Source organism: Engraulis encrasicolus, chromosome 17 (assembly GCF_034702125.1).
Source record: "Engraulis encrasicolus isolate BLACKSEA-1 chromosome 17, IST_EnEncr_1.0, whole genome shotgun sequence".
Classification (NCBI taxonomy): domain Eukaryota; kingdom Metazoa; phylum Chordata; class Actinopteri; order Clupeiformes; family Engraulidae; genus Engraulis; species Engraulis encrasicolus.
In genome coordinates, this window is record NC_085873.1 from 8,907,925 (window position 1) to 8,935,355 (window position 27,431).

Sequence of the window (27,431 nt, forward strand, 5' to 3'; positions counted from 1 at the left end):
TAGCAGACCCAGGACTAATAGATCTGTAGTAACACACTGCAGCAACGGATATGTGTGTGTGAGAGAGAGAGAGAGAGAGAGAGAGAGAGAGAGAGAGAGAGAGAGAGAGAGAGAGAGAGAGAGAGAGAGAGAGAGAGAGAGAGAGAGAGAGAGAGAGAGAGAGAGTGTGTGTGTGTGTGTGTGTGTGTACCCGCTTACCTGTTTGTGGTGTAGGACCAGTCTCTTCTACACTTTCCACTTCCAGGATGCTGCGATCAAATACACCTTAACATCTGTGGACACACAACACAATCATCAAGATTGGCATGCAGGTTGAACGTGGTTATCGGCTTGAATGAACAGAACTCTTGAATGATAATTATCAAAAGCACGTTATTCCATTGCTAAAACCTTCCACACCACAGACGCTCCACGGTGCAGCTTGGTTGGTTATAGGATAGGGGCATTTACTTCCTTGTATGGAGACGCACGTGCTCAAGCACACCGGCGGCTCCACATACAAAAGGCTGCTGGAAAGACTGCTAAATTGCAGCGACTACCAAATGCACTAAATGCATACAGGGTCACTGCAAAACAAAATGTTTTTATATTTAGTCGCTATGTAATCCGTTAGATACTGGGAGACATGACGAGAACTGTATTTATTATTCCAATACAATTCAGACAGTAACGCGTAATGGTACGCGTAATGGTAATCAAACTTGTCCCTTTTGCAAGTACCAGTGTCTACTTCAGGTTAACCATTATGCAGGCAACTTTTGTGTAACCACAATTTGGACTGTGCACACAGTAAAGCACTCACGTTTCATCAAAACTAGTAAGAGTCAAATCATAACAACAACTTAGCAACTGGACACTTCATTGAAACTAGAACTATTCACCATCAGATAAAAGTCCACTACGTTACATAGATCGGAAAATCGATGACAAACCTGGGCAACTGGGAGCTTAAATTACAGAATGACAGGTGAGATATCGCACAAGCCAACACAGTTCACACTGCGCGCTTTTACACTCGAGGCCCTTCGTTGGTTCCTGGTTTCATTCAGACGCGGCTTTCAGTTTCTGGCGTTTAACAATACACTGCGGTAATGTCTCCAATTAATGTAATATTCATTATCGTCGCATCCTCCTTTTGCTCTGCAATATTGTATAATGCAATGGGTAAATTGTCATTCACAGAAGTATGCAGCCAATGCCAATGACTACGAAAATAACACTGCTTTAACTTCACTGCTGAACTGTTGATTTAACGCTGGTTAGCTAAATGCAGCTAGCTTGCTGGGTCTGGATGCGAGACCGTTTCGTTTCAGTCTCGACTAGCCAGCAGAGCTCAGAATCTTGCATGCTCGTGCCCGCGCCCCCTCCCTCATAAGTTATGTAATGCGCAGCACAGGCCGGTCTTTGCCACACGACTAATATTGCTTTTGACACAGAAATAATGCATCTAAAGTATGGGGTTATAAACCCCGCTTTCCACGGATTCCATTCCAGTGTGTGCCATGGTCGTGACGTCATTACGCGGGGTCAAACATGACACACAACAATAGTTGCCAGATCATGCATTTTTTTTTCTTTTACAAGTGTGCTACACATTTCAGAATACTCGTCACCACAACAATTGTGTAGGTATATTTCACAGATATTGTGAGAGGACTTCCCAATTCTTCAAGGGTACTCTTAAGGGGGTTTTTCTGGTCTCTCTTCAATCTCCTCCTCAGCCAGAAACAGCTAACATTTAGCTAACTTGCCTGCCGTTAGCTGAACTGACCAACACATCTGATTAGCTACAAAAAGCTGGGGTAGCTGGCTACTTAGGTTAATTACTGTTGGCCAGTGTTATTTAAACTTTTAAAGTGCCCCATACGTTTGGGAATGTCCCATGTAATGTTACGGGTAATGCAACTCACAGTAAGAGCTGAAAAGAAGATTTCCTTTCACAACTTCATTAACAAGGTGAGCAAAATAGCAGTTTGCTAATATTACCAAGGCTGCACATTCGCTTCAGTTGTGGTAGTTTATCAAACTACAACATTCCTCAGTCTCGCCACTACACCTAAACGATACCATTCGCGCTGCTTTCTGACAAACACACAGAAGAACTTTGAACGCTCTGTGTGAGTTTTTGTGTTCAGTACATGGTGTGACTGCTTAAAAGATCCTACTTATCCCGCCATGGCCAACCCCCCTTATGACCCCCCCACCACTTCCTCCTTGGCCCCCCCTCGCCTCCGCCATCTTAAATTCCCACCTACCTGAAAATTCGAGGCAGTTTTCTTTTACTAAATTCTTATTGAAGGAGTCGCCATCCGTTTCTAATCGACCTCAATCCGTGATGTGGCACTTCCAAACTGTCTCCCGGTACCCAACGAGGTACTGGCAGATTCGTGGGATCACGAAAAAATCCGGGCCGAAAGAGACTGGGTTCGGATCGCCGAATCTAGCGGTTGCGGGGAGGAGACTTTCGACGCAGCGAAATGGTGGAGCGAGCGAGCCACTGCTGACAAAGTGCAGTGGAGCCAAATCTCGCGAGAGAACACAATGCGCTCTCAGTATGATTGAAACGATCTGGGAAATATGAATGAAATGTTGATTTAGTCTGGTAATATTGTACTTGTAGATTCTGCAAGAATTTGACAAATAAATGCCAAACTCCAAGTAAAACGTTGTGTTTACTACGTGTGAATAGGTGTATACGTGGTAGTATATTCAGGCTCTATAATAAAGTTTCTACCATCACTTATGTGTATTCAGCAAGAATTACTGTAATCTGGTCATGTAATGTTGGTATGTATTTACCTGGGGTGTGTGTTTGTGCATTTTATATATATATATATATATATATATATATATATATATATATATATATATATATATATATATATATATATAAAAATATGACCTTCAATTGTGGTCATACATTCAAAAACCTGACAGGGATGGTAGTAACCGTAAATCCAACACTGAATAGTATGTTTTAGCTGTAGCCAGCTATTGAATCATCAGCAAAATGAAGATGCTGAATCTGGTTTCTCCCATAGAGCTAGACTATTTGTTCACAGTAGTATTGCACAGAATATACACATTTTAAGTTCAGGGCTAAGTATCTTAAGACTGAACACACAACTCTTTCTTTCTATTCTATTTCTTTCTATTCTTTTGTGCCACATGGGCAACACAAGAAAACATGCATTTACAAAAACCTCAGCAAAAAAAAGAACCACCATGCCAGTAAATAACCAACAATTCATTTAATAATTAATCTTTGTGGTTTTCTTTTCAAGGGGAACATAGTTTAAAAGGTATAAAATTGTTTTATTCAAATATTTCACCCCGAATGTCCAGTTTCTCCATGTCAGGGAGTCCCTTCAGTCCTGTTGTTATGCAGGTGCAAGGCCTGCATTCCTTTTTTGTTTTTTTTTCTTCTGTTAACTTTTGACTTGTCCACACAATGTCCCATGCATCCATTCATCACAAGAGGCATTTTATCATCATCACAGTTGCCTTTGGGCTTTCCATGTCCCTGTCATGACTGAAACATATAAACAGACAGACGATATACATACATACATACATACGTACACGCACGCGCAGACAGACATACATACATACGCACACACACGCACACAGTTTAGACCTACTGTCTCAAGTATAAATATTAAGCAGAGTCCTCAGTGACAAAAAGAAGCCAGACATGGTGACTTGTTTTTTGTTTCAGTCCATAGCCGGTTACATCCAAAAAGAAAAAGAAAATGGACACAGAGCGCTCTGGGTGCTTTGCTGGAACAGGGACGTCTCTAAAACGCATGACTAACATGGGAGTGCATTTTACCATTAATACCTGAAACAATGACAATATAACATAAAAACAGTGAATATATTTATTATAGAAGGTAATTAATGTTAACAATAACAATTAAAAGGCAATATTACTATACTACTATATTCTTGTTCAGCTCTCACACTTAGGGGAGCTTGGATAGAGGAAGATGGGGAGACAGCTTGTTTTTCTTGGGGGAAATAAAACAATTATTACCCACAAAAAGATATACAGTTCATATTACCACTGAGTCTTCAGGATTAAAACAAAATAACATTTTGATGTTACAGATGTGACTGATGAGGTGAAGGGGGAACAAATTAAAAGGCGTGTTTGCTGCATTTTCTGTTTCTATTTTTTATACATACAAAAATGTTGTTGAGCCATAAGGAAAAAAAATCCAAGTAACAGCAGGTATTTCCCTAATCTCACCGCCAAGTTAATAGACAATTTTTAAAATTTGCACTTCAAATACACCCACTCATCACGTACCGGAAGATGTTTTTTTTCTGTGTGTGTGTGTGTGCGTGTGTGTGTCTGCGTGTATACAGGTCCATTTCCTACAATAATTCAAACTCCCCAAAAAACAAGGACATCTTTCGGTGTCTCTCGCCATCACGGTCTCTTTCTTTCCATTAAATTACAGATTAATGGAGAGATGATACTCTGACTGTGACAACCACAGGCCCTTTTCTTTAGAACAGTAATGAACCGTGAGCACATTGTATCATCAGAGTACCTTTCTTTAAAAATTGCACTGATCGAAGGGAAACCACAGTGAATGCATGAGTGGCCTCGGTAAGGCCCTCTTCTCTTGTCCACAGCTCTCGACCCTCCCAAAAGAGGCCGAGGCATGTTTTCCTGCACAGACTTTTTTTTTTAAATGTCCCTTCCCCCCTTTTGACAGGGAGTAGCTTAAAATAACAAACAAAAATAAAACAAAACAAAAATAATAATAATAGTTTCAGCACAGGACAGAGAAGAACAAAAAAAAACCCCAAATAATTAAAAAAATGATTTCTTCCCTTGATCTCCTGCTCCAGGCTTTTTTTCTTTCTTTCGTTCCTTCTCTTCCCCCTCCCTGTACTATCTGGACTCTGCGTCTTTGTGGGCGCTGAAGAGTGCCAGTTCAGCCACGGGGCCCAGCCTGGTGGGCCTCGGGGGCGTGGATGAGCGGCTGCTCACAGAGGGTATGAGTGGGGGCGGGGCCCCAACCAGCCCGCCGGGTCCCTTGGTCAGGATGCCATTGGACAGGTGCGTCTGCGGGTGTCCCAGGGCGCCCAGGCGCGAGTACAGCCCCAGGTGGTGCGGAGAGGTGGAGGCCCCGGCAGCTGCGGCCGCGGCAGCAGCGGCGTGAAGGTGCGGGTGTCCGGCGAGCAATCCGGCGTGGAGCTGCTCCAGGTGAGCAGCGGCGGCTGCCCCGGACAGGTGCGAGGCGCCGGGCAGGTGATGGTTGGCAAGGTGGGGGTGGTGCGGTGGGTGCATGCCGTAGTACCGCGCCCGTTCAAAGTCCTCGCGCAGGATCTGCGCCCGCTGTTCCTCGTCCAGCAAGCCCCCACCAGGACCACCAACGCCATGGTGTGGCGGCCGCTCGAAGTGGTGCGCCATCAGTCCAAATTCTGGCCGGCCCACTGCGGACGCCACAGAGGTCGGTGGAGTCGACACGCGGGGCTGGTGGTGTGGGTTGGCAGCCGCAGCCACTGCTGCCGCCGCCACTGCGCGCTCGGCTTCTAGAATCCGCTGCGCCTGCTGGTGCTGCAGCAGACGCGACAAGTGCGGGTCCGAGCGCAGAGCCAGGTGCGGGTCGGCCCGCAGAGCCAGCTCCCTCTGCCTCTGCTGCTGCTGCTGCTGGGCAGCGGCCAGCTCCCTCCACTGGTCCCAGGAGGCGTAAGGGTGCTGAGCCTGAGAGGGGCCCTGGTGTGCAGCCAGGTGCGGGTGGGCGGCCAAGAAGCGCTCGTTGGACGCCGCCGCCGCCGCGTTACCGAAGTACACCTCCAGGGCACGCGAACGGTCGAGAAGCGAAGCGTGCGGGTGCGGGGTCATGGGCGGCAGGGGCACCCCGCTGGGCGTGGGCGTGATGGACAGGCCCGAGGAGGGCGTGCCGGGGAGGTGCGGGTGGCGACTGCTGGGTCTCTCGTAGCCGTGTTGAGGCAGCGGCTCCTCCTTGCGCTCCTCTTTGACCTTCAGGAGCCCCGTGGGCAAGGTCGGGTGCTGAGGCGCGGAGGAGGGCGGTTGCTGCTGCTGCTGCTGCTGCTGCTGCTGCTGTTGCTGCTGCTGCGGCTTGTGGTGGTTGACGGGCGTGGTGCGGTCCATTTTCGTTTTCTGATGGGAGGTGACTGTGGAGGAGGAGGTGGATGAGGCCGAGGAGACCGGGCCCACACTGTCCCGGTGCGAGGAGTGGTGCAGATCAGGAGGGCCAACACCTCCGGGGCCTCCCACGGCGTGAGGCAGCTGTGGAGGCGCGTGGCGGGGGAAGAGGTCCAGCGGGGAGGGCGCCAGGGAGGTGGAGGGGGGCGGCGGGGTGGTGAGGACGGATGACGATGAGGAGCGAGGTCTGTCGGGGGCCGAGGACGCCGACCCTGCCGCTGCGCTGGCCATGGGAGGTCTCGAGGAGGAGGAGGAGGAAGAGGAGGGAAGCATGGAGTGCGGAGGTCGCTTAATGTCCATTTCTCGCTCCCTCTCGCGTTCCCGTTCTCGTTCGCGCTCACGGTCCCTAAGGGGCCCGTCGGAGGGGCCCCCGGCGCTGCTGTTTAGCGAGGCCCCCAGGCCGTTCATGTGGGAGACGGGGGTACCACTGCGGTGCTGTTGCTTGATGTTGATGGGCGGGGCTCCCGGCGACATCCTCATGGGCTGACGGCCATACAGCATGTTGTCCCTGGGCGCAGAGAGGAAACCAGAAGAATTAGAGAAATATTAGAGTTTTGTTTTGTCTGCATAGCACATGTCGCAAACTAAACTGACGACCTTAAGCACATTGTCCTTGAGAACGGAGAGGAGACCGGAAAACTGGTTGAGATTAACTGTTTTCGTTTTATTTACACAGCCCATTTTGCAAACTCACGATTCCCTGGCAAGCCAAACATTCTTTGAAGAAGAGATGGGAGAGCAAATGAGGAAGACCGAGAGGTCGAAACGTCATTGCCATTGAATTAATTAATAAAAAGAAGAAAAAAAAACAAAGGAGTGTGCGAACCTTTTTTCAAAAAAAGAGATGGGAGAGGAGCCATGAAGAAAAAAAAATGTCAAGGTTTATTTTATTTACATAGCACATTTTGCAAACATTTCCATTGACTGCCCTGTCCAACACAGCACATTACCTCTGGGTACAGGGAGGAGTAAAGATGAATAGTGAAAATATTAACGCACCAGTTCAGCATTTTACACTTCAAGCCCTGTTTTCCTAGCCTGGGCTAAAGCCGTCAAACAGTCTGGCAAAAGCTGAGAGGAATCAGTCTCCATGAATGGTGGGAGATGGTCTGAGCTTACTCTACCATTTAAATTTATTGGAGTTCCTAATTCAAATTCAAATTCAATGTGCTTTATTAGCATGACTGTTACGATATAGTGTTGCAAAAGCATACAAATGACTAGACAAAAGTCTGAATAGTGTTACCTTAACCAATCAGTAACGGACTCCACAGGTGAGTTCTGCGTCACCACTCTCAACTGTTTGCTGATTGGCAAAACAGTGAGCGAACCGAGCTAGGAGGGTTTTGCCAAACTATGTGCGGAGTCAAACATAGGATGGCATCGCCAGGCTAGTGTTTTCCCATAGTTTGTACTTGAGTATGAGAGTTAAGAGTGGCATTTTGACACCCAGTGCTGATCTGGGAAGTTTTGCTTACCGTGATAGCACCCTACCCTAGAGACACCCTACATGAGACTAAACACTTGAGACTTATACAGACGGACTTTGTAGCACCCCTCCTCAACTGGCCGCAACAGACTCTTTTTTTTTCACAAGTCGTGAACTCTGTGTTCAATACATATTTTGATATGCTTTGGAGTCAAGTTGCACCTCTTTTCATTGCTCTGATGTTAAATGCTTTCAAATGTAAAACCCTAAAATGTGTTGCGGCTAACAAAGGCACTCCCAAAAAAAAACATGTATAACTGTAACTAACTTCTGTGCACTCCTACAGAAATTGTGTCAAAGTACATGGCAACCTGTTTATGAGTGCATTCACAGCACAGTTCCTAATAGATCGGCAGCAGTTACTGTATGATAATCTTAAATGTGGGAAAGAAGGATTTTTAAAATTGATAATTTTGACTATGTAGTGAACTCATACAGTTCTGTATAGTGAACCCCTTCGGACACTCTTAGTCAGAAATGTCAGCCTGGGGTAGACTGATACCGCCTGCGACTGCAGATTTTTACTATCAAGTCAAGTCTGACCAACATACCTATTCTTGTCTCCTTTGCCTGAGGGGTCAACACTGCATGAACGTCATCAAAATTAAGCTTGTTAAGCCTTAAAGGTTATGAGGTCAATACTACATTTCTTTGGCCATTTTGCTGTAAGAATGTCCTGATTGGATGTTCTCAATATGCATTATGAATTTTCATAATGTACTACTGATATACTGCCAAACTATAACATCAAAAATATAGCTTGGCATCGCACAACTGGGGAAACTACACCGGTTTAAAGTGGCAACACTGTTTCAGGTGCTTTTTACGGTCTCAGCTGAGGCTGTGTAGGTTCTAAGCAAAAACTGTTCAGGGAATGCACTGCCCACACACACAAAACTTTAACGGTGGATGTATTTTAATAGTCTGGCTTGCCATCATGTGGGTAGCTAGACGTTATGTATTTTGAACTTCAAATGGTTGTTTTTGAACAGAAAGACAACTGAAAGTTAGTCCGAACAAATACTTCTGGCCTGTCAGATTTTGGCTGCTGCGAAGTAGGATATCTTCTTATCATCCGGTGAGCAGACGGGACGGCTTCTGATTGGCTGAGCAGGTGTCCTTTATTCCCAGAGAACAGGACACCTATGCGGTCATGCAGGCGTCCAAGTTGCTTCTTTTCCTAAATTTCTGCGAAGTGCCGTTACTAATTCTAACCCCGTCGTTAATTCTATCGCACTTGGTTGTCAAACCAAGACCCCGTCATTATTCTATCGCATTTGGTTGTCAAGTCAAAAACCAAGTCATCAATTCTATCGCATTTTGTTGTCAAGTCGCCCTAACGTTCTGCGCGCATCCTTACATGCCTCCGATCGAGGCGCATCTCACTAGATTAGGAAGTGGTGCAACGAACCAAGCGCAGTGGTTAATCTACTTTCTCATGGAGCCTTAGATCAACATATTAATAAATGAATACTCGAATGCTGGCAGCGGGGTGATAAGCGGAATAAAGGCCTTCGAGGTGTCCCGATATCAAGCGCTATCGGGCTGTTATAACGTTCCGCCTCGTCCATTATTTCCCTTGATATCAGGACACCTCGTCGGCCGTTATTCCATAAAAAGGGCCAACCACCACTGTGATAATTTGACTGAATGCTGACTACAGTAGCCTAAACAAAGGTTAAATGGTCACTGGTTTGTCAGATGACAATTGCAGTCATGCCGCTGGTCTTGAACTGTGCGCACTCTTTCAGCTTCTTTGACAGCCAGACACGAGAAGCGCAAGGGTGGGGCTACTGCAAAATGTGGCAATATCAACAACCTTGCAGAATAAATCGCTTTTGAACTGTGTACAGCAATCACAGATGATGTAGGTTCTTTAATATTTTGTAAAGCATGGAACTAACTTGCCATTGATAAGAAAAGGTAATCTATATATATATATAATCTATCCTCAATCCTCCCCTGTGAATATTCTTTCAAATCTTCAAAATTCTGCCTGTCAACACTTGAGGTGTTGACTGTTAATTTTACATTTAACATAGCCTACTCTATTTGTTAAAGAAATTGAGTACCATATTCCCAGTTAGGGGAAAGAATTTGGGAGAAGATGGAATTAATCGCCAATAGCTACCTAGTCTCAAATATAAGCCTGCTGCTGTCTTGTGTGACTCAGACAAATAGCAGCCCGGGCTATTCTTTGGCATTTGACGGTACATGGGTGATTCCAGGGACTCATCTTTGAGGTCCACAATTCACTGATTTTAGCCGGCCACAAGACACCGGATTTCCAACATGGCTTGTGCTATACAAATCCTTTTGATATTGCTTATTGCTATATTTAGTAGATCATCATGTCATGCATAATTGTCATCTAAACATGCTCTCATGACCCAAGCGAGATGGTGTTTTGGGTCCACCAACTGCAAGAAGCACAACTCTACAATGCAGTAACACTCACTAAAAAAGGGTTTCTCCCTTCATCCTTGCAGGCAGACTTTTCCATTTTAATTGCGGAAATGTTTGTGGACTTTTGAAAGTAGGCGTCAACAGTGGAAAGCACTGTGTTGCTACTGTACAACCACATTACAGATACAGTTTTCACTTCACTGAACCGCACCCATGTCTGTATGAATTGTGCTCTACAACTAGTCATCATCATTATTATTAGTTATTAAAAATAGAGACACTTTTCCACCCAGCTAGCATGGTCTTTCTTACCATGTTGTGCTAATTTCATATGGGTCCTGAGCTGCCTACTTGAACAGTGATTGCAGATGGGAGAGCTGAACTGTTGACATGTTTAGATCTGATTCTACTCAATTACTAATAACATTTGGTTGTGAAGTGTAATCTGCCGCATGTAATTTTCTCTCAACGTTCAACCTCTCCAGTTTTTTGGGGCTTTTCTTGCCTTCACTGGACAGGACAGTTTGAGAGGAGACAAGAAAGAAACAGGACAGGGAGATGGGAGGATTGGGAAACGACCTCAGACCGGAGTCAAAACCGTGTCTCCGATGCAGCAGCCAGTGCCCTATTCTTTTGAGCCATGGTTGGGCCTACCTACCTTATCTACGCAGGGATTGCACCAATGCAGCCTCGCCCAACAATATCAGACCCAGACGTCACGTGTAGGGTAATGACAATTGATTTGACCACCCAACATTAATGTGTGGCTGTATGTGACCGAGTGTGTGCGTGTGTGGGAGAGTATGTGTGTATGCGAGGCACTTTCAGCCAACTATTTACTTGGGACATAGTGCTGTACAAACACAATGTGATTAAATGAACATACCTGTCCCTTTCGTCCTTGATGTGGGTCACCTCCCTCCTCTCCGGTTCCTTCCCGCGCTCCCTGCTGTCGTCCCGCTTCTCTTCCCGCTTGGCCCAGGGGGCGCCGGAGGGGAACGAGGGAGGGGCCACGTGCAGCCGGTTCCAGGGGTCGTGGGGGTTCCCAATCCCGCCCACCGACCCACCGGGGGCCGCCGAGTCCTTATGGCCAAACACGGAGCCAGCTGCTGAGGGGGAATGGATGGATGGAAGGAAGGATGGATGGAAGAAGAGAGAAGAGTGCAAGAAGAGGAGATGAGATGTGATAAGAGAAAATGGAAATAAGAAGGAACAAGAACATGGACAGAGATGAAGAAAAACAGGGAAGCAAGAAGAATATAGGAGAGAAGAATGAAGGGAGGAAAAAGGGGAAAAGAGAAAGCAAAAAGTAATGACAGAAAAAGAGAGAGTAGACAATGAAAGGAAGAGAATGTGAGCCAGCAGAAAGAGGAAGAAAGATGGAACGGGAGATGAGAGGAGAAAAGTAAGACGTATGCATCACAAATTTTCTCTGATCGCTGCCAGACCTACTCTCCAGCAGCATTCAAAGCCATTATACCAGCAGGAGTCATCTCATGCAAATGAAACTATAGCCTGGAGACTTCCCTTAAATATTCAACACGTTTCAGATGTGCCTTATACTTAAGAGACAGTCATTATTGGAAACGCTGCTGCAAAGTCTTATATCGAGGCAGGTGTTCATGGAGGATTGGAGACTGCTGGAGTACTGATGAGTCCCATGTTCTCCATCTCCACCTCTTTAAAGTAACACTATGCCATATTTTTTTTACTTCATGAATCTTTTAGTTCTTTCCCTGTCAGATGGTAGCAGGTGAAATGACTCGAACGAAGGCTCCATTGTCTGTTAAGGAAAACCCTTGCTTACAAGTTGACTGGATACATTTTGAGTAGAGAAATTTGTCTGATTCTTGACAGTCAAGTGGATATTTATGTAGTCTTGTTAGAAAAGCAACGGGAGACTAATGCCGGGCATTGACTGTGTGATATTTTCAATCGCGGGCATTCAGCTCTTGCTCACACTGTACAAGAGAATCTCAGGGTTTAAAAGACCTCACATTATACAAGCCGCGGGTCGGATGCGAGCAGAACGGTCACACTGTACGACACGACAGGCTTGTATTCCGACACTGCAGATGACAAAAAAGCGGAAGGGAAATGCGCATGAGGGGGAGGCGAGCATGCGCTCAAGAGCGAATCGCGCCTCCCTGGCAATTTGTACCTTTATGTGCATGGGTAGTGTAAAATCGAGTCTTAAGTAACACTGCTTCAACTGTGCGGTTCACTTACAAAGGGCAGCAAGGATCAATTTTAATTTTCCATATGATTGCAGATCGCAAGCTGGTCGTGAGGTGAAATCGCTTGTCGTTACCCCGTGTACACTACACAATGCGAGACTCACGACTGGCCTCAGATTGAGCAAGAAATCGGTCCGATTCCCAAAAAGACGTGTGACTGACAAATCCTGGCAAAATCGCACAGTGTCTGCCCGGCATTTGTTCCACACCACAATTATCACCATACTGCAGTATTAGGGCACGATCAGACTGGACGCGGACTTTAAAGTAGGAGGCGGATGCGTTCTATTGTTTGTCAATGAAAATGAGCGGATTCCGCATCTTATGTCAGCGCAAGGCGGATTGCGGATTCTCCGCCTCTCCGCGCCGGGCGGATCGAGTTGAAAAAAAGGCGGAAAATCCGCGGCGGATTTCCAGATGTTCGATAGGAGACCGTTATCAACATTCGTATCAGATTCACTATCAGACGTTAGGAGAGCAAGAGAAGATCTCATTTTCTATCCATTTTACATAGATGAATTGACAAAGCATTTTGTGTATGTTTTCACAACATTTAATGACACAACACCATCGATTAGGCTACGTTGTGAGTGACAGTTCAGTCATTACGTTGCCTGGTCACCGCATTCGAATGGGCAGTGGATCCGCACTCGATCTGCTTCCGGTCTGATCGCGCCCTTAAGCTTAGAAGTGCTGTCTCAGTGTGGAAAAGGAAACGTGTTTTACAGAAGGGAAATAGATAGGTCTGTTGGACGTACCCAGTGTTGGGCTTCCCAGCCCTCCGAACGCCCCCGAGCCCAGGGCGCCCAGCGGGGTGAAGGGAGGAGAGCGTCCATATGGATCTACAACGGAAAAATAAAAATGATAACCTCACATCAGTCTGACACACACTGAGAAGCTCTACAGATTTCACTGTAGAGTTGTCAAAACTATGTAAGCTTAAGCGGTGGCAAAAAAAAGCGCGGTATAAAACCCAAATGCTTGCAATAGCGTATGGACAAATTACTAGAGCTGTGACATCAGTTGTGAACCAGTTGTGATTTTTTTTGTGTGTTTTTGCAGGTGATGCCTTCAAAGTCTTGTATCAGTCATCAGTGGAGGAGATTTTGGTGAAAGCTGTGACTGTGACTGAGCTGCTGTGATTGAGCGGTGTCTGGCTTAGTGAGAGGTAGGGTTTCTGTTTACGGTTGAACTGCAGCGTTGTAGCGCCACAGCTGCGCCCCTGCCTGCAGAGAAGTGCTCTCTTACCCAGATGGGCAGCAGGGGTGAGGAAGGAGGCGTGAGGCCCCGATGGTGGTATGAACGGGGAGGAGGTCGGATTCACTCCACCTGAAGAGGGGAGGAGGGAATGGGGAGAGGAAGGAGGGAGGGATGAAGGAGGGGAGGTGGAGGGGACACAGAGGGGTCAACACGCAGAAGGTGAGATCCCCGGGGGTCTACACACTGAGCAGCAGAGAGACCACACTGCACTATAAGAAGATACACCACTTCAGTCACTATGGCTGACACAGCAGGAACGCTGCGGTTTTGGCAGGGTCGTTGACCATTGAACTCTTCGGCAGAGCAGTTACAAGAAAGGAGGCAGGCTGGAGTTTTTCTTCTTCTTTTTTTCCCTCCGCGAACTTCATCCCCTTCCACATCATTTCTGTTACTGGTTACTGGTTCTGTTATTGGTTTCAGAGCTGACAGATCATTCTAGAAGGTTGGTTTTGGTGCTTATCAGGTGACAAAATGGGCTCTTTCCCGTATCCTAACTCCCGTCCTCCCTTGTGCTTTTGTAGCCTTGTGATGACATCGCAAGAGGTCATTGACGACAGAGGTTTTCATTGAATTACCCGCAAAAGCGCAATTCAAATGACATTTTCTCATTCGAAATCAGGATGTTGATTGGGCAAAAGTCCCCAAAATGTTGTGGACAGGGTAACAATGGGGAAACTTTGTTTTCTCCATAGAAGTGGACCGTCAGCAAAGCGAGAGGCCACAAGCACAGGTTGAGGGTGGGAGTTGGAATAATAGAATGTAACCCATCTTTACTCTGTTGACAAGTCTGAACAACGGTTTTCACCCGAAACCATACGCAAAAAATGGAAAAAGTGGGAGCAGAAACATCCTGGTTGAAGTGGACTTTTTTTTATATCTTTAGCTTCTCATTTGGTTGTCCTGCTCCCAGGTCAGACGTTTTTGGATGTGCAGGCTTAAAACTACACCTTGAATTATTACACCACATTCGTAGTCCAATTTCTCTGGATAGTCCTTTTAGGTTTTAGTGCTGAGGTTTAAGAGGTTATTTGGACGAAATAGGAGCGTTCTTGCATTGCAATGAAAATCTTAACCATTGTCCACCTCTGACACCATTCTTGACCAAAACCACCTTACATGGGACTATCCCCCCAGCCCTAAAACACACAATGTTTTTTTAACAAAATAAAAAAAAGATTTAAGAAAATAGAGATGATAAATAGTAGCTAATAAATAATAGATAATTAAGTTTGATAAAGCAACAGGCTAGCCTGTATACCGTACTTTAGCAGGGACTAGTGTTGAATGAAGATACCCACCAGCAGGTGCGAAGAGGCCGCCTGGCCGCGTGAGGTCGTGGGTGGGAGGCAGAGTGCCTCCGAGTACCCCCAGACCACCCAGTCCGCCCATGCCCCCGGCACCAGGCAGGCGGCCCAGCAGGTCATTACGGAAGTCCAGCTTATGTGGGTCTGCCTGCATCAGCTGTGAAATACAGGAGGGGTTTTTCAGACAACATATGGTGTGATCTACCTTACGTCTGAATGCATGCAGGCGTGTGCTATACATTTTAGTCTGTCGTGTAACACGTCAGGGTAACTTCCCTCAGCCACCCTGACTAGATAATATCCCTGAAAAAACGATAAGGACTTTGCATAGCGTTACTTTAGAAATTACATTCACAACATGTCAGTTCCTTCACAAAAAAAATGCTTTTACAGGTTTTCAGATCATATTTCATATGAAACAGCACAGCACATATCTGGTATCTGCTAACCCCCCCACCACCTTGACTAATGAAAATTCTGCAGGAAACGCTGCATATTATAATTTGTGTGTGCTGCTGGACACCTACATTTCTTCTGTGATCAATAAAGTTACTAGACTCTCTTAACAACCAAAGAATAGACATTTCCTGTTCCAACAAGGGTGCTATATGTGTAGGTCCTCTCGTGACAAGTATGCAAATCAAATATTTTTTTTTTTTAAATGTAACCAGTCAAATACAAACTCTGCAGTCAAATAGGAGATGGTAGACGCTGTAAACGGATTAAGAATACACCATTTCTAGGGCAGAGATGACTAACCAAGATTGATTAGTTTACGATCCAGTGCAAGTAAATTGGACATTTAATTGTAACAAATCAGTTGACGTTTCCCATCACTGGGCTGGGGAGAGTTGAGGGATGAACTAAGATCCTGGTTAAGGCTTTGAAGCCAAAGAAAAATCAACTTCATGAGCTGTGAATTAAGACGATAAATATTCTCACCATGTCAGTGAAATACATTACATTACAAGATACAAGATTACATTAATATTCTGCCACACATATCGTCAACCTTATCATCACTCACCACAAAAGTCTTTCATATAGCACCTTGAAAGAGTTGATATCTAAGCAGCAGAGGCTGGGGGTCGTAATAATATGCCATAAATAAAGACCCAAGATTTCATAGATAGAACCAAAGATTTTCTAGGTTCTAACTTCTCTTTGCCGTCACTGATCAGACTAAAGAGGCTGCAAGACAAAAGGCGGCGGGTTTCAATAAAGAGATCTGATGGATCTAAAATGATGGTATAAGACCAGAAGACTGTTCCACTTTAAGTCTGGATTTCAGGCACGTCTAGAAGGTGGTCCCTGAAACATTTTTAAGACAAAGTGCCCTTTGGTTTGAACAGGTCTGAGGAACACTGATCTCAAAGAGACAAGAAGAGCAATGAAAGTTCCGACTTCAGACACGTTTAACAGGTTGTCCCTGAAACATTTTTTGAAACAAAGTGGTCCTAGATTTGATGAAGTTTGAGAAACACTTCTCTGAACAGAGGAGAAGACTCCTCCAGTGAAACTTTGGATTTCAGGCACGTCTGCTCTGCTCCATAATAACAGGAGTCTGACCTTGACTTTCTCCTGGTGCCTGAGGATCATCCAGGCCACACGTACGTGCATGGCACACCACTTCCCAGGTTTCTGTCAACGAGAGAGGGCACAAACGCTCAATTAAGCTGCAGTGAGATAATAAGACATCATTCATCAGTCCCTTAGGGGTTTTATACACATATGTACGGTATAATATTCTAGGCAAAAGCAAAAGGGGAAACTCTTTCTGAAGTAAGAACAGTAAAATCCAAAAACTAACGAAGCTGGAAGCCTATCACCAGAGATATCTGAAAACGTCAATTTCCAGTGTATGGATCATTTACCGTGCGTATGATAAAACAGGTCTGTTGATTACTGTAATTAATACTGTATGAACTTGGTAACAAATGTGCAGGATGGAGGGAATCCGCAGCACTCAAGTTTGAGACTCTCTACACCGATGAGCACCAAGGGGGAAAAAAGTGGACACCCTGAAGCACTACAAATTCCTGCTTGTTTACTCAGTAACATATGCATTTGTAATCAGGTTACATATAATCATTTCAAAGGGTAATGAACATTTTGGTTCATTTGTTTGACTACTTCCGTCAAGCAGTGTCAGTTTAAAAAATACAAAATGTGTTTAAATTGAGTCACATGCATATTGAAATAATTATTACTTACATTACTGACTTTAAGCGATGTGGCAAACGGGTCTGTGAGCTGTGAAAGCAGAGGGGGAAAAAAGTGCATCAGGTCAAGTGTAGCAATGACATGGCGCCCAGAACACGAAGAAACATGTTGATGTTCAATTTTAAAAAGCACAAATGCAACTGCCATGGGTAAATTATCTTAATCATAAAGACACTGTACAGACAAATAACACTAAGAATGAGTCTACACTGAATTGCCCGTCTGTCTGTCTGAGCGCGCGCCTGCCCGTCTGTCTGTCTGTCTGTCTCTGTGCGTGCGACTGCCTGCCTGACTGTCTGTCTGTGCGTGCCTGCCCGTCTGTCTGTGTGTGCGCCTGCTCGTCTGTGTGTCTGTCTGTGCGCGCGCCTGCTCGTCTGTGTGTCTGTCTGTGCGTGCGCCTGCCTGCCTGTCTGCCTGCCTGTCTGCCTGCCTGTCTGTCCGCCTACCAGTCTGTCTGTGCGTCCGTCTGCCCATCTGTCTATGCGTCCGCCTGCCCGTCTGTCTGTCCGTGCGCATGCCTGTCTCTCGATCTGTCTGTCTGTACATGCGTGCGCCTGCCCGTCTGTCTGTCTGTCTGTCTGTCTGTCTGTCTGTCTGTCTGTCTGTCTGTCTGTCTGTCGGTGCGTGCGCCTGCCCGTCTGTCTGTCTGTCTGCACGTGCGCATGCCCGTCTGCCTGTCTGCCTGTGTGCCCGCCCGTTCGCCCGTCTGCCTACCCGTCTACCTGCTGTCTGTATGTGTATGTGTGTATGTGTGCTTGTCTTACCCGTGGGTCTTTGGGTTGTAGATGTGGGGGTATTACCCCGAGGCGTGCAGTCATCTCTGGAGCAGCCCCCTGAAGGGCAACAAGCTGTCAATCATAGCACAGTACGTGTACATTCGCAACAGGACAGGCACCCCATGGGAACATAACAGAACAAAACAAAACAAAACAAAACAAAAAACAAACAAACCTATTAGCTGTGTCGTAACAGAAGCAAAAGTCAACACAGGTGCGAGATCAATATACAGGTAGTGCGCCTTTTTAGATCAGTGTGTCTTCACACAACTTTCAAGAATCAAAGAGATTTATTGCCATTGACAGCAGGCAATTTAATTGAGTGAGGAGCAACACACTGAGTAGTAGATTCCCATTTAATTGCTTCAAAATAAAAACACTACAGGAACTGAAAGCCTGATGAAGATCCAGCTCAAAATATTGTTTGATGCCTTTATAAATGCATATATTGCAAAACAATGTGCGAAACAATGTGCAAAATGTAATTCACTGCCAGTACTGACTTTTCATATGTGGCCCCCATGTTGTCAATGTTTTGGTCCTGTTTAATTTCTATTACAATGATTTAAGTGCCATCTTACACTTTGGGCATTAATGATGGCCATTTCGTTCCACACTTTAACGACATTAGAATCAAACCAGGTTGGGTGGTTTACCATCAACTAAATCTCTGTAACCATGGCAAATAAGGAGCGTAGAACAATTGTATGTGCACCTAGACCTCAGTCTTTAAAAAGTTTCTGATCGAAAGAGTACCCCCAGAAAACCCACAGAAAATAAGACGCTCTCAAAAGCCAAGATAACAAAATTAGAATAAAAAAAACAAACAAAACTGGAATGGAGTGTAAAGGCGGTGATGAGTCACTGCTTACCTTAGGCTGGAAGGCTCCTTGCAGTGAGCTGAAGGGCCCGGTAGGAGGGAGGACAGGCTGGATGCCAGGCACCGGGGGAGTATACTGAGGGAAGTACTGCAAACACACACACACACACACACACACACACACACACGCGCACACGCACAAACACACACACACAACACACACACTGCCTAAGAACAACACGTACATTTGCACGCCCACACTGGGTGCTGTGGTCAATGACCAGTGAGGTAAGATAGGTAAATAATCATCAAGGAGAGAGATGCAGGGCAGAGGAGGTCAAAGGGGGATAGATGCAGTCATGGTTTGCTAAAGGTTATACCTGTGTAAAAATATTACACAGTGCACCTTTAAAAACAGTGATTTAAAGGGTATGTCTAGCAAACATAAGCACTCCTGGACCCCGTTTCTCGAAAGCATCGTTGCTAACCAGTTAGCAACTTACTAAGTTTCCAAGGGGAAATTGCATTGCTACCAAGTAAGTTGCCAACTTAGTTAGCAAAGATGTTGTCGAGAAACGCACCCCTGGCTTGCTGCTGGTGCAGGTTCAGGGGAGAGGAGGGTAGATGGAGTGGGGGCATCATGGGCTCTCTGGGCCGAGGTTGTACCCGTCTGTGGCTGGGTATGGTGGTCAGTAGCCAGTGAGGTGAGTAGGTAGGATAATAGTTAAGGAGAGATGCAGATGCAGGAGAGGAGGCGTAAGGGGATAGATGGGCTGGGGATGTTGGGGCTCTCTGGGACAATGACGGGGTAGGGCGGAGGGGTGGGTAATCAGGGGTGTCTTGCCCACTGCAGTCGTGGTTTGGTAAAGGTTGTACCTGTCTGTGGTTGATACGTACAGGGTGCCGGAAGAGGCTGTCCATCTTCGGCGCAGGGTACTTCTCGAACTGAGAGAGAGAGAGAGAGAGAGAGAGAGAGAGAGAGAGAGAGAGAGAGAGAGAGAGAGAGAGAGAGAGAGAGACAGACAGAGAGAGAGAGAGAAGGAGAGAGAGAGAGAGACAGAGTTAGAGAGAGAGAGAGAGAGAGAGAGAGAGAGAGAGAGAGAGACAGAGACAGAGACAGAGTTAGAGAGAGAGAGAGAGAGAGAGAGAGAGAGAGAGAGAGAGATATAAAACAGCCATGCAATTTCAAACCAGGGTCAAGTTAAACACGAGAGTATAGGTTTACAACAATAAAGGTTTTACAACAAAAATCTGAGAACCATGGGGTTGTCAATATCAAATCTGTGTGTATGTGTATGTGTGTGTATGTGTGTGTATGTATGTGTGTGTATGTATGTGTGTGTGTGTGTGTGTGTATGCAGATCTGCAAATGTGCGTGCGCGCATTTCTCAGTTTTTGTGTGCATGTGAAAATGGCACCATGTGAGGCAGAATAAGCAAACAAACAAATATGGGCTGCATAGATGGGAAAGCGGCTCACCAGGGGCTGTGCGGTGGCGGTGGGGTGCAGGAAGTGTTGGTGCGTGTGCGTGTGCTGGTGCTGGTGGTTGTGCTGGTGGAACTGGTAGGACATGGGCGGGATGGAGTTGGGCGTGGTCTGGGACGGCCGCGTGCTGCTCGAGGTGCTGGGGGCCCCGGACGTCGACGTGGCGGCCGTGGACGTTGCCGTGGTAGCGTTGGTTCCCGTGGCGTTGGGCCCCGTGGAAATGGAACTGTTGGAGCCACTGCTAGCCCCGGGTACAGAGGAGCGGCCGTCACGGTCACGCTCGCGTTCGCGCTCGGCCCCCGGGGGCCCGTGGTAACCGGAGTTCATGTCCGCACGCAACCGGTCCTGGTCTGTGAGGAAAAAAACAAGCAAAAGAAAATGATGGCTACTTATGAACCCACTAGATGGCGGTCAGGACATACACCAAGGTAGATGTAAAACATTCTGATCTGTGACAGTTTTCCTTTTCCTTTTTCCATCACCTGACTAACAGTTGTGGTCTGTGATGGGTAGCAGAAATGAGGTTTAGGAAAACTATGGTTACTTATGCGAGCACTACCTGGCGGTCAGGAGAAATGGAACTCTTTGTTCACACTGGCACCCTCCGTTGGCGGTGGGCACGTATGACGGAATGGGGGGTGTTGGCTTTTTCGAGTGTTACATTCATACACACTTGGTGTGATTGGCTGACGAATCCGCCAAAACTGCCAAAGTTGTAAAATTCAGAATTTCTGACAGCGGAAAAAAGAGCAGACGGTCCCCACAATGCAATTTTGCGTCCCACCGAGCACGCCAGTGGGATCAGTCAACAGTCAGTGCCAGTGTGAACACGAGGTAAATAAAACTGGGAGCTCAATTCCTGACATGGTCTAGCCTGGTCTGTGAGTTGTGGGAGAAAAGAGGCATAGGAAAATAATGGTAACAAGAAACCTTGTGAGAGGTTGATAAAAAGCAAATGAAAATCAGCACACTACAGAGTGACATTTCAATAAAATGATATTTTGAGAATATTACCCAGGCTGCTTTTTTATCGATTCTACACATCACTACCTGGATGATGTGTGCAATGTGATTGCAACATAGAACTAACTGATATGTGAAGAGAACTGACTCAGTTCAACTGAGTGACAGGAAAGCGAGGGAGGAAGGGAGGGCGAGATCAGCGAGGAGGAGACCAGATGCAAATCTGCTGAGCGAGTATTTGGGTATGGAGTGGCCAGCTGTTTTGATTAGTCTAATGCCCTTCCATTGGTGTGCAACTGACATCCCACATGGCAAAACACAGACAACAAGGCTAGACATTCCAGAAATTCACCTTCCATGGATAACAAAAATTACTCAGCAGTACTAGCATTTATTTATGACTCCTTTCCAATGTCTGCCTATGTTGCCTTGAAATTTTAATTGCAAGCTTTGCCCTGATAAACACATTTGTGGTGGAAAACATGTTGGCATTTTATGATAAGCCACACTTGATTAAAGATTTTAAAAAGTATTCCCTTCGTTTAGATGCTCTAAAGTGCCTGGCATCTGTTGGTTTTTGTTTATGGTGTATTTCTGTAACCCACAAGCACCAGTTTGGAGGGTTTTTTTTACTACGCCTGTGCGCCCGGTTGAATTCTGTCTTTGCATGTGTCGTGTATATAACAAATGAATTCTATCAGATTCTAACACATATGTAGTTGTGTTGGTGACAGTGCTGAGGGGTTCTCACCTGGTGCCGAGTGATTGGCCACTTGCAGCAGCGGGGGAGGAGGGGGCAGGCCCGGGGAGTAGGTGCGAGAGTTGGGCCGGGACGGAGGCCGGTGCGGGTGTGCATGAGGGTGCGGATGAGGATGGGGGTGGGGGTGGTTGTGATTGTGGTTGTGGTTGTGAGGGTGGTTGTGATTGTGGTTGTGGTTGTGGGGGTGTGCGTGTGCGTGTGAGTGCGGGTGGTTGTGTGGGTGTGGGTGTGAATGCGGGTGGTTGTGTGGGTGGAGTCCGTTGCCCCCAGGGCCTCTGCCGTGGGACATGGGCATGTTGATGGAGGGCGTGGGAGGCCGCATGGAAGAGGAGGAGGCAGCCGAGGAAGATGGCGGCTTGACTGAGGTACTGTTCCTGCGGAGGAAAACACACAGGCAAAGACAACACACAGAGTTAGACATTGGTAATTAGGTAGTGTACAATTAGGAGACTAAAGGCCCTACCATGGCGCAAATGGTAGGGCACTCGTTTGTTATGCGGCCGACCCAGGTTTGACTCCCTGCCCGGGTCCTTTGCCGACCGTTCCCCATCTCTCTCTGCCCATTCACTTCCTGTCACTACCTCAACTATCCTGTCAAATAAAGGCAATAAAAAGCCCCGCAAAAAATATATATACCGGGTATAAATACATAAAAAAACCAATTGGTTACTAAAGAAGAGATGAACAGCAATGACTATGCGTCACCAGATGAAAGTCCAGTTATAAAATAATAAAGGTGATTTCACCGATTAGCTCATCTGCCAGGCTCAAATATGCATCGCTCATGTATTGTGTTAGAATAAATATCTAGCAAGACTGAAATGTTTTTTTTTCCAACTGTGCAATAGCAAAGGTCAGACACCTCAAACCTCATTTTAGGAATCATGACAAAGATCTTTCGGCCCTTAAGCTTTGCGTCTGAACAGGTAAAACAACATTCAGATAAGACACACACAAACACGTCGTCACAGACAGATACACACACAAACACTAAACAAACGACACCTGTGTGGACACCAACTATAAGGCATAGCCACTAATGAAATATCACGGACCAATACGTTAGGTACTTACAACCAGGGCTCGAGTTGTAAGGGGATGAGGGGGGATGCCATACCCCCTACATTGAAAATGGTTTAAAATCATCCCCCTAAATGAAAATATTCAAAAATCATCCCCCTATAAAACAGGGATCCCTTCTTCACATATTGTGTTACAATTGCACTTTTAACAACTACGTTTTCAAAATTTTCTCAGGGGACAAACTCCAGAACCACCGATAATCACAATCCATGTCTGACCGTCCCCCCTACTTAGATTTTTCAACTCGACCACTGCTTCAAACCTTTCACAAAGAAGCAAAATCCACTGCACCATTCCAACATCCTTTCAGAAGAAGCAACCAGCACCGAAACACTCACCTGTTGATGCCCATGGTGTACGCGTTGGACGTGGGGAGGCGCCCGGGGAAGGTGAGAAAGGGCTTGTGGTGTTTGGGCCGCGGGGGGCTGTTGCCCCGCTCCTGCGGCCGGTGGTGCAAGTGGTGAAGTCCGTTGCCGTTGACCTGCTCGGGCAGAGAGGTGACCGTGGCGGTGGGGCCGGAGCGGGAGTGAGGGTGGGCGTGGGCGTGAGAAAGGGGAAGGGGAAGGCAGGAGAGGGAGGAGGAGGTGGAGGTAGTGAGGGGCTCGGGGTAAGGCAGGTCCAGACTGCGCTCCTGGCTCCTCTCCAGGCCAGACACGCGCGGGGTGACAGCAAGGCGGGACACCCTGCTGTACGTGGGCACCACTGTGTGACCGTTGGCCATCGATGCGGCCATGTTCGACGGGACTGGGTCCACTGCAAAGCACAAGGCGAGTGGAGATGTTACCAGCTGGTTTTCAGCACTCTTAACAAGCCTTGATAGACCAACCAACCTTGTCTACAGGCCTTGATAGACCAACCAACTGCAGTTAGCAAGACAGACAGATCAAAAGAACAGACTAGGTTCATCACCTTGTAAACCATGGTAATTGGATGGCCATATTTTGCAAATCCAATCTTAATTTGCCAAGAAAGGAAGTTGGTAAAAGGCACATTTAAGGCCTGCTCACTTTGAAGAGTGATAAAAAAAGCAATGTAACAAAATAAAATAATAATTTTCCCGTCATTGAATGGCTCTGGTCACATATCAAAGACGACAAGCTGTACCTTACAGTTGGGATAGACTTGAAAAGCCAATCAGCTTCAATCAATAGATTTAGTCAGCCAATTACAATGAAATTGTAGTATGTCATTACAGCATTATAAAACCATTTCTGAACTTACAATAAGCGTGCCATGCTTACCTTTTTTGACAAAGAATATGGGGTCCATGTCATTGTCAGAAGCCTGAGAAAAGACATTATATATGTTAATGGGACACTTTGAATTAAACCAAAAGTATGGTACATTTCTCATTTACTTCAAAACAGGCAAGGTCAAAGTTAGTAAAAACAAAAAACACCAACCTTGTCAGGCGAGTCGCTCTCTGTATCACACTGTAAAGTAAGAGTAAAGTAAAGGACCATTAACATATTTGTAATATTTCTTCAATCTGGGTCTGGGATACTAGCCACAACAACCAGCCCTAATTTACAAAGGGCAAACATATGCATGATCATGGGCTGGTGATGTAACAGTGATTCCCAACTAGAATTACTTGTACCACTTGGGATACGCAAACACACTGAAGTGGGTAAGTGGACAAAAGGTAGCCTAATAACAAATGTATGAAGCATAGTCACATTGGCATAGAGAAAGAAACAGAGCATGAGGAACGGGGTACTCATGGTATGACAAAAAGGCTTAGGGGTAGACAATCAATAAGTGGTTGGTTAACACTGATGCAACATGTTCCAGGCTATCTCTGAAAGACATCCAGGAATTGATTAACCTGCTATAAACATCCTGTGAGTCATCTCAACATGACTGAGGCATATGCAACAGCTAGCTTCCTTCAACCATAAAAAGCACTAGCCCACAAATGTTGAACTGCAATGGGCAGGTGCCATGTTCATATACCTTAATACCAGCCATGTTGCTGGCACACTGACATAAGGCCACTTCAACAGTAGTGTCAAAAGTAAAAGTAGGGGTAAAAAAAATGTGATAAGAGTTCCCTTCCAACACAAGTGTCTTCACCAAGTTACTGGTCTACAGTTACTGTAGACGTCAGTCCATGTCTTCCATCATCTGGATCTGAGCTAGTTGGATCTGTGGCAGTTAATTTGTTTTTTTGTTTTCGTTCAGAAACAGTCCATCTACCTCAGTAGGTACAGTGGAGCAACTGTTGTAACAACTATGTAATATCATGTAATGTTGTTGTAATGGTGTTGACACTTTCAGGACACAAGCCAGATGTTTTTTTAATTACATTCAAGTCACAGGTCACACTTACAATGTATCCTGTCTCCACAAAATGATTCCCAAGGGCCTGCAAAACAAAACAAAAACATGGCAAAGATATATGATATTGACCAGATATTGACAGTCTTTCTTGTATCCCAACTCAATATTACAAACCCAAACATCTACAAGCAGCTGCAACTAATTTGTCTGTGCATTACCATTGACAAGTCAAAGAACTTGTCTTCTAACAGGATCTTTTGTTTTTGTCACAGCCATTTCAAATGAAAAATTCACTTCCACATTCTTGGTTGAACACATGACAACGGTCACATGGGTCAAATAAGCGTGGATATTGGCTATTAAGTGATGACACGAGGAAACAGGAGGAATACACCACATACCACAACACTGATATACACCATAACTTGAGTTACTGTCAAAACGGCTCAAAGGAGTATGGCTGCTTGGAATTAGGGATGTTAACCGGTAACCGGTTAACCGGTAATCAACCGGTTCAACTTTAACTGGTTAAAATTTTCTGCCATTGGTTAACCGGATGTAATAATATTAATAATTATAATAATAATTTCCTCCCAAAAAAACGATAATTTTGAGGTTTTAGTACGATAATTCAGCATTTTCCATCTGGCAACAGTGGTTGGGCATGGCAGGTCCTGTCTGCGCAGCAAAAAAAATGTGAAAAATAAAAATGAAAAAAAATCAGTGCTGTGCATATCAGACACGCAGACATTTTAAAATTTAAGATTACCGGTTAACCACCGGTTAATGAGTCTCGGTAACCGGTTAAGAGATTTTTCAATTTTCGCCATCCCTACTTGGAATACTGGTCAGAACATGGTACGTCTTAAACTTTAAAGGGTAAATTGATCAATATAATTTGGTAGAAAGGGGACAAGTTGTGATGAACCATTTAAGTTGTGATGTACCATACAATTCGCCCAAGTTCCAAAGCACATCTGTTTATATGCCCCACACCTTGGTTCATGCGAAAAACCAGAGTCAGAGATCTACGCTCTCATGCCAAAAATTGGGGTTGGCCATTTTAAACAACACAACACACCTTCTCCTCTCTCTTCCTCTTTCTTTTCCTCTCTCCCTTTCTGAATTTCTCCCAGGTGCTGCCGGTAGTAGTGAAGCTGGCTGGCGCTCCCTCCTCCGGCTCGGACAGGGGCCCGCCGCCGTTCTCCTCCGGGCCCCTCTTCCTCTTGCTGCCTCTCCCCATGAGCCCACCAGCACGCTCTGGGGGCTTAAGAGAACAGTCCATCTGTAAAAACAATGCAGTCTTATTCCGGCAAGGCAACTGTCAACCACGCACGCACGCACGCAGGCAGGCAGGCAGGCAGGCAAGGCCAAGATGACATTACTATGGAATGGATCTACAAAACACAAACATGGGTAAAAAACGGCTATGCTTATACTCCTCTCAGACCAAAACAAAGTCATTTTTACACCGCATTTTTTAATGAATCATGAGATGAATTGGCTACATACAAAAAATATTCAGCAAATTAACAGAACAGTTACCTCCAAGGCCTCTAAGCTTATGAAGCTGGCGATAGCGAAGCCATCGATTATGTCTTCCTCGCAGGACACCGACTCTCGCTTTCTCCGGCGAGGAGGCCGGTGTCTGACACCAGGGAAGGCAGGCCGACATTCTCCAGCAGCGGCCCCACCAAGTAAGGGATTGCCTCTGCAGAGCTCCTGGTCGGAGGCCGAGGATGGGGACGAGGCTCTGTGCTGGGCAGGATCCGCTCTCCTCCTGCGTCGTTCCCTGTCGCGTTGAGACCGGGAGCGACGGCTCTGCCTGCACCCACCGTTTCGACTAGGACCGTCCATGTCAAAATGCACTGCACCAATCCCAAAACCCAACTAAAGGCACTTTAAATCCAGGTCCAGTCGAAGGCACTCCCTTGCCTCAATACGAACAAACACCTTCTGGACTCGCTGTAGAGCCCCTGTGTGTAAAATGGCGTTAATAGTCCTGTCTATATTTCAGAGTCTGCCGGAGACAGTACGGCATTAGTGCAGTTCAGTGGAGTCATGTTACAAAAGCTAGTTGTGTCGACAATGAATTTCCCCCAAGTTTAATCCGAGTCGCTGTCTTATTGTCAAGACATGGCTGACTTTATCTGAA

The 27,431-nt window shown here is 46.0% G+C and overlaps 2 protein-coding genes across 15 annotated transcripts in view; both read right to left on the reverse strand.

Annotated features, from left to right (window-relative positions):
- Positions 1–2,649, reverse strand: part of srcap (Snf2-related CREBBP activator protein) — a 53,690-nt gene extending 51,041 nt beyond the window's left edge. Inside the window, exons 1-2 of one of the 3 annotated variants that reach the window (XM_063221677.1) lie at positions 2,256–2,649; positions 199–272 (exon numbers count right to left, since the gene is read on the reverse strand). The gene's annotated coding sequence lies outside the window, so the exon portion shown is untranslated. The other 2 variants (XM_063221679.1, XM_063221678.1) reach the window with 2 other exon arrangements.
- A 583-nt stretch (positions 2,650–3,232) lies between these two features.
- Positions 3,233–27,137, reverse strand: fbrs (fibrosin). 12 transcript variants are annotated; one of them, XM_063221686.1, is made up of 18 exons: positions 26,822–27,137; positions 26,358–26,543; positions 25,326–25,361; positions 24,397–24,426; positions 24,235–24,277; positions 23,332–23,746; positions 21,902–22,284; positions 20,182–20,537; positions 19,579–19,647; positions 18,755–18,850; positions 17,871–17,954; positions 17,098–17,136; positions 16,453–16,524; positions 14,878–15,040; positions 13,505–13,648; positions 13,078–13,161; positions 10,969–11,191; positions 3,233–6,695 (listed from the first exon to the last, which is right to left on the reverse strand). In XM_063221686.1, exons 1-18 carry the CDS (start codon positions 27,131–27,133, stop codon positions 4,907–4,909), a joined length of 4,524 nt encoding a protein of 1,507 aa, XP_063077756.1. In that variant the 5' UTR covers positions 27,134–27,137; the 3' UTR covers positions 3,233–4,906. The 12 variants fall into 12 exon arrangements, with proteins under 12 accessions (XP_063077756.1, XP_063077762.1, XP_063077761.1 ...); XM_063221692.1 differs by having other exon boundaries at positions 10,969–11,188; positions 13,568–13,648; positions 19,600–19,647; positions 26,358–26,561; XM_063221691.1 differs by having other exon boundaries at positions 13,568–13,648; positions 19,600–19,647; positions 26,358–26,561.
- Between the last annotated feature and the right edge of the window lie 294 nt (positions 27,138–27,431).